The sequence below is a fragment of the Sesamum indicum genome, linkage group LG12 (assembly GCF_000512975.1).
Source record: "Sesamum indicum cultivar Zhongzhi No. 13 linkage group LG12, S_indicum_v1.0, whole genome shotgun sequence".
Classification (NCBI taxonomy): Eukaryota; Viridiplantae; Streptophyta; class Magnoliopsida; order Lamiales; family Pedaliaceae; genus Sesamum; species Sesamum indicum.
Genome location: NC_026156.1, coordinates 5,438,424 through 5,451,446, shown reverse-complemented (window position 1 = coordinate 5,451,446; position 13,023 = coordinate 5,438,424). Strand labels below are relative to the sequence as shown.

The following is a 13,023-nucleotide window of genomic DNA, read 5'->3' as shown; positions in this document are numbered from 1 at the left end:
ACTCAATTAAATCACCATCCAAGAAGTTTCTAGCATCAACTGTTTTCTTCTCGTTGTAGAAAGATCTCCACTGCTCATGGCTCAGTCCCCCCACACCCTTAATCACTTTCCTCAAATTCGTCTGCAGCTTCTCCAAGAAGACATATTGCTCATGAGGGAGAGAAGCAATGATCCCAATGACACCATTGACTGTGCCGAATATGACAGTGGGAATCTGGCCAACATCAGAATCGGGCAAGCGCATGACAAGCGAACCATGTCGGAATCGATTAACAAACTCGCCAAGGTGATATTCACCAACGACCTCAAGGCGTCCGCGCTCTTCATCGGTTGCCCCTTCACTATTTTTACGAACAGTGAACAGATTAAAATTATTCTCAGCACCAAGGTAAATGTCATCATCCAGAATCTCAACAGCCGACATCCAATTTGCATTATAGTCATGAGCACGCTCCTCAATAGCACCCTCCTCATGCTGCATATAACATCAAACCCAGAATTCAGACAGAGTGGTCCAAAAATTGAGAAGTATAACAAACTATGTTGACAGGAACAAGGATAGTTGGTAGCAGGAGGTTGAAATCAAACACAAGGAACAACATACTAGGGGTGAAAAACAAAACATAATTACAGTTCCAGTATTTAGATGTTTTCACCTTGTAAATCAGCAGAGATATTGATTTCATCAGGTCACCAACAACAATGAAATCTCCTCTGGTTTGTACATAAAGCGCAAGTATGTGGCCATGATGGCCACATTCCGATTGCAACTCACGCGAGCCATCCTCACGAAGCATCCACTTATACAACTGAATTTTCTGATTTATTGCAGCAAGCAGTTTCCCATTGAAGGCATTAAGAGAGTAAACAGCCCCTTTAGTTTCCTTCTCTGCAATTAGCTGCAGTTTTCCATCTTCTACGGCAAAAACTAAAATTCGACCCTGAAATTATATGAAGAAACAAAAAGAAAAGTTAATGATGGTAAAAGCAGAACTGCAGCAGAACTTTGGTCCAGAAGAGAATAAATTGTGAACTGAGAAAAGGTTGAAATCCAAAGAAATTAACATCTCAGAATCCTGGAGAAACGATTTTGGGGAAGAAAGAAAGAAATGGATGAAAATGATCTTAAGGGCAACAAAAGCACACGCGCCGTAAAATACAAGCAGACATGCATGGAGAAACACAGAAAGCGTGAGAGTCAACAATCAACCTTGGTAGGCTCATTCTCTTCTGGCATTACATATGCAGTCCCAACACAGTAGTACACATTATTGTCATCAGAGAATGAGCAGCTAAGAATAGAGCAACCACACTCAAACTGATCCAGGGGATAAGTTGATATGAACTCAAAAGTCTGGTCATCTAACAGGCGGATAAAGTGCATTTCACAATCTTCTGCACTTGACTGGTTATACTTTAAACTACATATGGCAAAGGTTCGGGTCTGTTCCTGATGACATATGCGTCGGGCATGCTCCCCGAGAGGGATAGAGCGTATATGAAGCTTTTGAATGTCGTCAATGGTGCCAATTGTCAGTTCACCTTCTTTAGCAATTGCAAGGCTGTTGACAAAGAAAATTTTCTTAACAGAGCTTAATTACACCAAATAAGATGTCAACTTCCAGGAAGAAAGAATAAAAATTAAAGGACTCCCTTATTACAACAAATTCTCTGCCACCAACTACGAGTCAAGTACCCACACTAAGCACTAGGCAGATGTTGACAATTATAATCTAGCACCTCATAATTAAATCAGACTTAACCAAGAATATCAACCAAGTAATATCCAACCATATTATAGAAATGCAATCATATTACCTGTCAGGGAAAGCAGCAGAATTGAAAGGGCACATATGACTGACTTCTTTTAGATTTACATTGCTATAAAGCAATTTCTTGTTGCTGCTATAAATGACAGTTGGTCTATCAGAAGCAGCAAAAATGTGTGTAGCATTCTTTGATGAAAAAGTCCGAAGGGTAATGGGTTGGGTCCCTAAAGACACTTTCTTCCTATCCGCCAGCTCACCATTACTTGTATTCAACAGAAAATTCAAGAGATGTCCATCCCCAAGAGCACACAATAAGTAGGATATCTGAAAATAAAAGGCAGCAAACACTGTTATCTTAGCCCCAACAGAATTGCTAGTAGCTTGATCTCAGAAGAACCCAGTAGGAACTTGCATGCCTAAATCCTCTTCTGTTTTCAGATCCACATTTCTGCTTAAAAAGAAAACTTCTTAATATCATAGCATTGCTTAACTGAAAAAATGCAAATTAAGTTGATTTTCAAATGACAACATTTCTCTCCTACTGAAATATAAATTTTAAAAGAAGTTGCTAATCCAGAGGGGACAGAAGAGTAGTAAAAGATGCAAAGACTAATCCTCTCTACTGGTGACTTTTCCAACCTGTAAGTGGCATACCGACCTGACATCAAGAATCCCTTGAAGAAATTAAACATGTGCAAGGCAATCATGTGCTTTATTGTAAGCATTCTCCGAAAGCAAAATTATCTACTCAAATTGAAAAAGTGAACTCCATAAAGTTCTTAGAATGATTCCAGTTACATAAACCCAACAGTTTATGTTAATAGCAAAAGACGTTTCATTTTATTGCGAGAAATCAATATCCAAGAGCTCAAGTTAAAAGTGATACAACCAAGGTACAAGTATATGCAAAATCAACATCATTAAAAATAAAACTTACCCCTTCAAAAGAACATAAAAGTACTGAACGAGGAATTATCTCCCCTCCCAAATGCTCCTTTGTGATAAGATTCAAGTCAGGAAGCGAATATATCCTGACACTGATATCTGTCCACATCCCTACTGCTGCTAGTTGACTATAATTTGGATTGTCACCAATTGGATTAATGTCCAGGCACGAGATGTCATACTCCAACTGGGCATGTTTTACTTCAGTCAACACACCATTGCCAATTTCTAGATAGACCAAATGGCCACCACCAGTGGCCAATAATACCTGTCAAAGGATGTCCTACAGTCAGAGGAAGCTGAAATATCACACTGGCAATGAAGTAGCAAACTGCTGGAAGCACAATAAGAAGATAAATTATTTTTTTTTTACCACAGCAATGTTAATGGTACGCCGAGAAAACAGGAGCAGAGGTTAAATCTATATGGTAAAAGGAGAAAAGTAAACAGTAAAACCAGGCATTCTAAACATGAAAACAACATTTGTTACCTGAGTGGCATTCGCTGTTGCAACATTGATTGAATACCCTGCCGGAGCAAACCATTCGTTACGCAACTCTCTGGTGGTAGAACTGACCAATCTGACCCCGTTTGAAGTAACCTGCATGATCCATTTACTACTTAAAAATTGGCCATAACAGTAACTTACGAAAACAGGCTAATGCAGTTCCTCTATGTAGTCTCCTGTACCAGCCAACATAATTGGTGTGATAATGACAATGTTACATTACCAGCAAAGGATCAAAGAGCAATCAAGGACTTCAATTGATAGGAAAAAATATAGGACATAGCCCCGACAGATAGGAAAAAGTTTTAGATATCAGGTCAAGTGTATGTTAGAAATCAAGATACTGAAAAAGATTAACCTTTGTATACAGGCTGGCATCGTTAATGCACATCCACTGATACTTCTACCTTTCAACTGAGATACCACTATTTGCCATACTTTACACATTTTAAAAAGGGGGAAATCCGCTTGTACAAAAATATACTAACATGGCTCATCACAAATACAATTTCTTGTTTCCATCTGATATATTAGGATTTGGGCAATATGAAGTCATCAAATTTATGTCAGTGAAATGTTAGAAGGCCAATAAAAGGATCTCACATGCCCCACCACCATACCTGCAGAAGTTGATCATACATAGCATCATGACAAAATAATGTCTGGATGTTTGAACAAAACCCTTCTATCTCAGTTTCCTCCAGTTCATCCTCGAGATTCATTGCCAAAATACGTGTCTCGCTAATAAAGCTAACAACCAAGAAAGTGTCATATGGATCATCAGTTGCTGATCGCAATGACCACATCCCTTTGATTCCTTGAAGCTCTACAGATGCCTACAATTGACATGAAAAAAGATAATATGGAGAGATGACTTGTAGAGAAACTTTTGGGAAGATGAAACTTGTCAAGAACAAAACCTGTTCATTTATTCCAATTCCATTCCGCACAATGCGCAGTGAACCATCTTTATAGGCTCCGGAGCAAGTCACCACCTGACCTTGGCCTTGCCTCTCCAAGTCAACAACACAGAAGTCAACAATTGGCCCCAAATTGACATACCTTTCGAGAACTTCCACATAAGAACCTTTTGCATCCGGTTGAAGATTAAGCTTTATGAGCTGGATATAAATCATGAGGCATAAACAAAAACATCTACCTTAGTATAGCCAAAGACACAGATAATAAATAGAAATTGACAGAATTTAAAATAAAAGCAGCAACTACATTTCAGAGGTACAATCGAGCTCCTCTGAGAAATAGCTAGTGCAGAAGATGAAAGAAGATAAATTCTACGGACCTGTGAATCTCCATAACTTGAGCCCACAAAGACAACAGCATTATCAAGATATGATATTGAAGATGCAACAGATGTTTCCCCCAAGAGCTCGATTTTGAGTCCAGTTACTCTAGTAGATTGCAAATGGAAAAACCAATTATGATGTAAAACAGTTGCATATAAGCGTATCATATGAAAAGAAATAAAAGTCAAGCATGTTTCTTTCAGGAACAATGGAACATAAGACAAGCAAACTCACTTCTCCTTTTCATGAGTTATAACAAGTAGGTGCAGAAGTCCATTGTGATCCCCTAGTAAGTATCGTGAACCATCAGCATCAACTCTCCCATAAGCTCTTGTGATAGACTTCACATATATAAACATAAAAAAGGATCAGGGTCATATTAAAATGAGTAAAAGTGCTTGCAGCAGATATATATAACCTACAGGTCTGATGGGGATCGCTTTGAAAGCTGAGGCACTGCAATACACAATAGTTTCTTCGCCGATAATTAAGACACCACAAAGAGGAGGAGGCACTGGTATTAACAACTCTGCTCCATTATCAAGATTGTTCTGAGACCATGGACCCTCAATAAAATCTTTATCTTTCAGAGCAACTTCATATGTTTTCACATGACGAGCATCCTTGTTATCCTGTAAATCAAGACAATGAGCTACAAGTAAGAGGATACTATGTCAAAGGTAAGCATAGAAGTGTGCTCATATAGACAATATATAAACTCTTAAAGGCTCAAGTACTCTTGTCAAAGACATAACACTTGGACAAGAAAATAGTATAAGGTCTACTGCGTAGAATGAGAATCTCTGCTGAGCCCATTACATGGAACCGTCTCACAATCCCATCCATTAAACATATTTCACAATGGAAATTATGAAAGATAAAATATTAAAGTATTAATAATACAGAAAACATGAGGGAATGCATACATGTAACATGTCCTAACTGAGATTTGATTTCATGTGTAAACATACATCACTGTCTTATGCACTATAGGGGCAGAAGACAACCAACACACAAGAAATTCTTCGTCAGTGCAAAAGTAAATCAAAACCTGGTAAAGTACAACAATTGTTGGCTTGGGGCAACCATACAAAAACTTGATATCCAAAACCTGAAGCTCCTCAAGCCTGAAGAGCAAAAAATGGAATAGTATGCAAGTTAGAAAGGAGGACATTCTGAAACCCAATCCATTTCACATTGACAAGATAAATAATGTACAATGCCCCCGTTTTTTGCTGTAAAACTTAAAGTGTATCTAATACGCAAAACTACAACAAATATCTGCACTGCAGGCCTGTAGGGCAAACACTTGTACAACCAGCAATAGTCAGTTGAATTTGGGATGCAAAATTTATATTGACAAAAAAACAGTCATATTAAAGAACATTGTTGTAATGTATACTTCTTCTATTAGTAATAACAATTATTGTCGCTGACTGAGACAATTCCCAACAGCCTACACGCATCACTTTACACAAAAAGATGCAACAAACTCCAATTTCCAATGCACACAACAATACATTGAGACTTCAAAGTTCAAACTAACAGCAGAAAAATTAGAATCAGGCAACTTCCTGATATCTCTCTGTCTTTTTAGTGCCCACAAAAAGGGACTCCATAATGGTGAACATAAACACATGAAAGTTTACTAGAAGCACCCGAGCATCAACCAGAGGAAGTCAGGCCAGAAACAAGACATAAAAAGGCATATCAGCTGTGGAACAGGCAAAAACTGAAGTCTAACCAAAAGGACAAATTTTCAGGAATAATAAGGCTCCACTTTACTTCCAGGATGATACAGTACTAGCATTTGTCATGGAAAAAGTTACCTGATATTAAATGCTTCCTTCAGTTGGCCTTTGTTATCAAATGGAATTACCTAACAAACAGAGATACTCATCATCTACCGGGAAAATGAAGAAAACGCCAACTCAAAACACACTGAAAGAAACTGTGATCGAAGCAGCAACAAGACCATTACCTTGAATAATCCATCGTACAGATGAAGTCCAATCAACCTGCAATCTGGATCAATAATGCCAATCTAGGAGAAAAGTAAAACAAATTACAAAATGGCTAATTTCTTGAATAAACAAACTCATAGTCAAGATTGCAACACAAAATTTGCAAAGTATAACAAATACCTGTCCATTGTCCGTGGGCCTACCTATTCGATCTGAAACATCCCCCATTGCCCTATTTTAATAGTGGAAACCATCCCAACAAGAAAAGTAACTTCATCTTAGCAATAATTTGAAATAGATATCGCACAAACACCAACAGTTATAGTGAGACAACCTAGAAAAACTCGTTATGTTCATGAAACTATTTGGATGTTCGAAGCATCCTCAAATTATAGAGCACACGATAACGAGAATCACGTGTTTGGAAAAAGGGTTTTTGAGGAAAAATATCAAAAGTGCCAACAACATAGTGCACAAAAGTTTGTGTTCTAAAAGACATTCATCATAAAATTAAACAAAGCAGAAGTCGCACCTTGTAATAACCTCAGCAGTCTCAGCATCCCATTGCAAAACACAGAATTTATATCTTTCTGTAGCAATGAAAAGGAGATCTTGAGTTTCCCCCTGTCAAGTTAATCAGAAAGTGAGATGTCACTGTTTGTATTTGTGAAGTACAATAGAACAAAATAATCAGACTACATCAATAAACCAAAGTTTCGCAACTCAATTTGGATACTCACATGCGGCCGAAAAAGCTCAAGTGTGGCTATCCTCCCATATATTGGCACATCCAACATAGGCTGCAAATTTATGATACATCAGAATTGTCATTTCACGAAGCCTCCATGATAAGAGGATTCAATGTAGTTATTCCTAGATTGTCCTGTATTGTCCCCTTCTTAATGTCCTATCATGATCTCATCCCATAATAAACAAAGAAAGCACACCCAAGCATGGGGGTTGGCTTCTCCTCAACTTCACATGGGCCACAATAACCGAAACTTCCTCTCATCATCTCCACAGTCCACCCCCCAACCCTCGATAGACCTGTACCACTTGGTACCACTTCCATATCCCCTACGTAGCACCTAGACCTACTGCCAGAGGTTGTTCAGTTAGTTGAATACTGGAAATGGCTTTCTTTTGTGTCTTCTTTCAGATGTTTGCATACCAAGTAATGGGAGCAGAAAATAAAGAGCACCATATTCTAGGAGGAATCTTGCTGAAATTCCCTTCCCTAGCAGAATAATTTGTGCCAAAGGAGGTCTTATAATGACCTACATTACCTAAGCCAAGAAATCTGCTGCATTTGCTCTTTTCATATATCAGAACAATTATTCCTGGAGAAAACTAATGCCTGGTCTTTAGAGCTCTAGTTTTGCCAAGCAAGTTATTGGTTTAGCTGTACTACATCACAATAGTCTACAAAATGGTTTTAATGAATACTTTCGGGCAGAAAAATCCTAAGGAACCCTACCGAAATAAGTATCATGAAAGATTGACCAATTCCTATTGGTTTTCCATGAATTACAGCAGCCCATGCAAAATAAATGTGTAATGTAACTTAACCCGTATACCTGTAAACCTTGTGGCGAGAGTAAATGGATCTCTATTCGGGTGCATTTCCTGTAATGGATTGCAATATTGAATTGTAAACTACGATTGAAACTTGGACTTGACGGAACCAAGTAAATACTCAATACAGAAAAACCAAAACATAGTACTTTCCATAACGACAATCATTCTTAACAATCTAGAAAATCAACATTTTTCTGTCAAATAAACCATACTATTTTTTTTACGAGAGAGATAGAGACACACTAGTGCAGAACACTCACGCGATGATGAGATTGACCTCCTGCGGACCGGTGAAATTGCCGACACAAGAATGAGTAACGTTCGTCGGCTTGTGAGCCGTCACCACGTAATTCCATATACTCATGGTTTTATGTGTCTGTGTTGCAGTCTGAATGAAAAACCCTACAACCCACTCACTGTTCGTAATGCGTGATAGAAAGATGAGGAAGGTTGAGCAGAAATTGCTCGAAGTAGAGAGAAAGTGCGCCTATGGGGGCCTGTCAATTTATGCTGAGGGAGTGATCAGGAAACGACGTCGTGGCAGTCAAGTGGAGCGGGAGCGGGAGCTGGAGTGAGGGAGGGAGACGCGCATGTAGGGGGAGAAGATGATTTGTCCCGTCGATTGACCCTTTGGTTTCATGTATTTGCATTTCCTCAAATAAAATAAAATACACATAATGTATATTTTTTTATTTTTTATTTTTTATTTATGTATTTTTTTTGTTTTTCAACTTTCTATATATAATATATATGATGTACTCAAAAAACGCACGGATCCAATTGATATGAACTTTTGAGTCAAAGTAAATATCAATTCTGAAGTGGGACCTACAAAATAAGCGTTAGGATTCCGACGTCCAAGTTAGTATCGAATTTAGGAGAAAAATATAATAAAAAAAAATATAATGAGAAATCGTGATAGAAATCATGCTAATAGTGCAATTCGAATGCTAAAGCAATAAGGAAGAGTGGTTTTCCAAAATTTGAAGGGAGTCCCTATTGGTGGTGGACTGAAGGTGTCCCCGTTGATGCGCTGAATATGTACTTGTTGGATGACTGATCCCTATTGGATGATGGAAGAATGCGGCCTCATTAAAGGACTGAAGAAGGCGTCCCTATTGGAGGATTGAATAAGGTGTCCCTATTGAAGGATTGAAGAAGGTGTCCCTATTGAAGGACTGAAGAAATCATCCCTGTTGGAGGACTGAAGAAGGCGTCCATATTAGAGGGGTGATGAAATGAGAAATTGAATAAAAAATAAGGATTTCGTGAGTAAATTATGACAAAAGCACGAGTTGAGAATTGCAGTGAAATAGCAAGACAGTTTCCAACTTCTTGAAGGTCTATCTATTGGGGGGCTGCTGCCTGTATTTATAGAGAATGAGTCCCTTTTCGTAGGGACTCTGTTTGTGAGCTGTATTTCCAAAAAAGAAGGCAAAAATTTGGGGATAAGGCACGATCTTGTCTCTTTTTTGACTTGAGCAACACGTCTTTAGTTAGGGGATGACTCATTTTACATGAGGAGTCTTACTTCTGCAAGGAGTCATTCTAGGTCAAGGAGTCCAGCTTTTTTAGGGCGCTTCCTTTTTCTTAGACTGGCTTTGAATGTGGGTTTGAGGTCTGGTAGGCCTTGTACTAGGCCTCCTTCTTGGTCTGAACTGGGCTTCCCTCTTGGGCCATGCCTAGTAATTTTTCAGCAGTCTGTCCTCATGAGGTAGGCCTCCTAAGACGATATGGGTCTCTCGTTTCTTTCTTCTTTTTAGATCGTTTGAGCCTCTTTGGGTCAACTTATTTTTATGCATATCAATATAGATACACTTATATATATAATATAAAAGATACATGATTTGACAATAAATAATAATTTTATCTCTCACAAATACAACATTAAACATAAAATATATATATACATATTTATATATAAAAATATATATAGAAGATATGTGATTTAACAATGATAATTATTTTTGTCTCTCGGATTCCAACATTAAACCTACACCACTTATTTTAAAATATTTTAAATTACCTCAAAACACAAATCCAAACGTACCATTTATCTTCAACACACACTTATTTATCTCTATTTTTCTCTCTCTATCTTCAAAACATCAAAACAAAATATTTAAAATATAAAATCTAAACACTATGTGAGTGTTTGGGAATGACTGTTGTTTTGTCTCCCTAGAGACCCCATTCGGCCGCTCCCTCTCTCAAGCACACTTGGTTCTTTTTTCTCCCTAATTATTTTCTAGCAAATTGAATTGAGGGGTCCCATATGTGGTGTAGATATGTCTTTTTAGAGAGCTTTTATGTTGAAGTCTCGCGTGAACGGATCAAATGAAGGAGGTTCGAAGTAAATCAAGCAAAGAGGTAATTCTTGATTTACGATTTTTGTACCTCTCGTTTTAATTTTACCATTAGCCCCATTTAGTTTTATTAATATTATTATTAACTACGTCGAACATCCCGAAACTCCAAGGGTACACCCCTTAGAATCATGGTATTATTATTTTCAGCTTTTAATTTACGAACTTTTATATTATCGCTTCCATTTGTTCGTTCTCAAGTCGATCCACTCGCATTTTTTCGTTGCTTTCAGTATATATAAAAATTTTTGGAACGGCTATGGCCGTGTCAAAGAGAGATAAATATATGAAAAGTCGTTATAAATTATATAGTCTAAGATAGCCATTTAAAAAACTGTTACAATACGAAAATACGGCATCGTTTTGATTATTTCAGTTACAAATTATATGGGCTGATTGGGCTCATACCTCCTGGCCTTTTGAATTTGCTAGCAGCCGTCAAAGTTTTTATTCCAAGGATGAAATAAGAATTGGCAAGTACTTTTCAATTTAGGTAGATGAGAGTAGTTTGGAGTTTGAACCTTGTGATAATTAAATTAACTTATTGTGCAATTTATGTTCATGATACTTTGCACCCCTTTAAAAGTTATCTCTATAAGTCATTTGTATTAACTTTAAATTAATTTACATTAACAGTTGTTATTTGTTTCAGTTGAGTATATTATATTTATGATATGGGGCTCCACATCAAAGGCGAGTAATTTGGAAAATTGTCATTTAGAAAAGTGTAAGAGGACCATGCACTTCAAGGTTTGCGAGATTTTATTTGGGTCAAGCCAGAACAATGACATTATAATTGAAATTGGATGTCCAGTCTTCATATAATGTGTCGCTATTCGTAAAATACATTACCTAAAATGATGAGATCAAGTAGTTATAGTGTATAAATACTATTCCAACTCGTATGCCATTATTTTAAACTCTATACTAAACCACAAACCTAGGCATTGAATAATTACAATTGGGATCTATCAAATGTAAACTGTGTCTATGAGCGCAGAACTGATAATTGAAACTCGAACGACTGAGTGTATGACTTAAAGCACAAGCACAAACTTGAAATTTTAATGAGGTCAGCCAAATGGTAACTTAAATCAATTTATTTTAAATAGTATCTTTTAAGACAGGTGCAATGTGGTCTTTTGTCATATAGATGGATGTCGGAGGAAAATTGTGGAAATGATAGAGAAAAGAAAGATTTTATATTATAAACAGAAATTTAAATAGCGCCAATGTTCTTTAGGCCCAGTACAACCCCAACCCCAATAATGTGACCCACAACCCCACATGCCAATGTATCCGCCAGGGTGAAACCCGCCGGGTCACCCGTCTGAAGACCCGAATCCCTTGCCTCCAGCTTCAGCCCAGCAGTGGCCTTTCGGTTTGCTGATGGAGCCAATCCAAATCGACCCGCAAATAACATCAAACTCGTCGAAGTCACCATTATCTGCGTGTCCAAAATTCAAACCATTAACATCTAATTTCGAATTCCATCCAGAAAGAGTTCTTAGGCTGTGGCCCATGATATTTTCCAAAATGTACGATAGTTACCAAATTAGTGGGCGAGCCGATGAAGTCACAGCGAGCACCCAGCGCTCCCTGTCCTTTACGCCCCATGGATTGAACAGCTACCTAAATAGGATTTATATACATCAAATCAAATTTAGTTAAACTAAATGAATCATATTATATATTTTACATTTGTAATACATGATTTGATGCTCCTCTAAGTCTTATTAAACTATGTTATAGTCGATATAGTCGTTGCCTAATTAAACTTAAGAATAATTACATTTACACACGTGTTCTATGATTTATTCATACAAATAATTTATATCGTCTGTAAAATTTTACGTACATCTATAGAAAGCTTCGACATCATTTATGCACTCCACATGTGTTTTAGAAAATTATATGTACACTCCCAGAAAGGTTAACATTATTACACATACTAATCTTATTTTTTACTGCCAGTATTGATTTATATAATTATGTAAAAGATATGAATAATTTGTACACATAAATAATAGATCAAGGGATGCAAATATAATTATCCTTAATTTTTACTTGACCAGACGAAATTTAAAAATAAAATTATTTTTCGTTGAAATCACTTACTCACGAGCTCTTTATTTTTATTTTTTAATAAGATAAAATTCATGACATCATTTAATATACTTAAATTTAAAAATTAATCAAATGCATTGGTAATCCTTTTTTTTTTTTTAAATAAAAACAAAACGAAAAACTACTACAAAACATACATAGAGATGTTATGGAACTGAAATATAATTTCGTAACTGTAAAATCTTAATTTTAACACTCGAACAGTGCTAAATTGACTCAAATTATGTAATTGAAATACAAAATAAAAGAATAGAGGGGAGAAATGTGAGAGAAACTGACCAAGTTTTTGAGAGGAGAAAGTGAGGGTGATTGGGGCTTGAGGCCATTGAAGTGTGGAAGGGAAGTCATGAGAGCAGTAGCCATTTTTGCGCTGAAAATTAAGAGAGACACAATTGAGGGAAGTGATGATGTAAGTGTATATATGCAGACTGCAGAGAAGAAAATAAATCTGGTGGGCAGCAG

At 37.0% G+C, this 13,023-nt stretch overlaps 2 protein-coding genes across 2 annotated transcripts; both read right to left on the bottom strand.

Moving 5' to 3' along the window:
• Positions 1-8,706, bottom strand: LOC105175777 (DNA damage-binding protein 1; the record flags this gene model as incomplete). The annotated part of the gene is given in 19 exon segments (XM_011098358.2): positions 1-475; positions 657-941; positions 1,211-1,562; positions 1,819-2,093; positions 2,707-2,982; positions 3,205-3,315; positions 3,843-4,058; positions 4,143-4,343; positions 4,523-4,631; positions 4,761-4,867; positions 4,949-5,158; positions 5,578-5,653; positions 6,356-6,405; positions 6,508-6,570; positions 6,671-6,722; positions 7,023-7,114; positions 7,231-7,290; positions 8,068-8,116; positions 8,329-8,706. Coding segments are annotated over 19 exon segments (3,163 nt in total), but the record flags the coding sequence as incomplete, so codon positions are not given.
• On the bottom strand, positions 11,615-12,996 carry LOC105175776 (photosystem I reaction center subunit psaK, chloroplastic). The gene is made up of 3 exons (XM_011098357.2): positions 12,841-12,996; positions 11,986-12,066; positions 11,615-11,881 (listed from the first exon to the last, which is right to left on the bottom strand). The coding sequence occupies exons 1-3, from the start codon at positions 12,922-12,924 to the stop codon at positions 11,654-11,656; spliced, it is 393 nt and encodes a 130-aa protein (XP_011096659.1). The 5' UTR covers positions 12,925-12,996; the 3' UTR covers positions 11,615-11,653.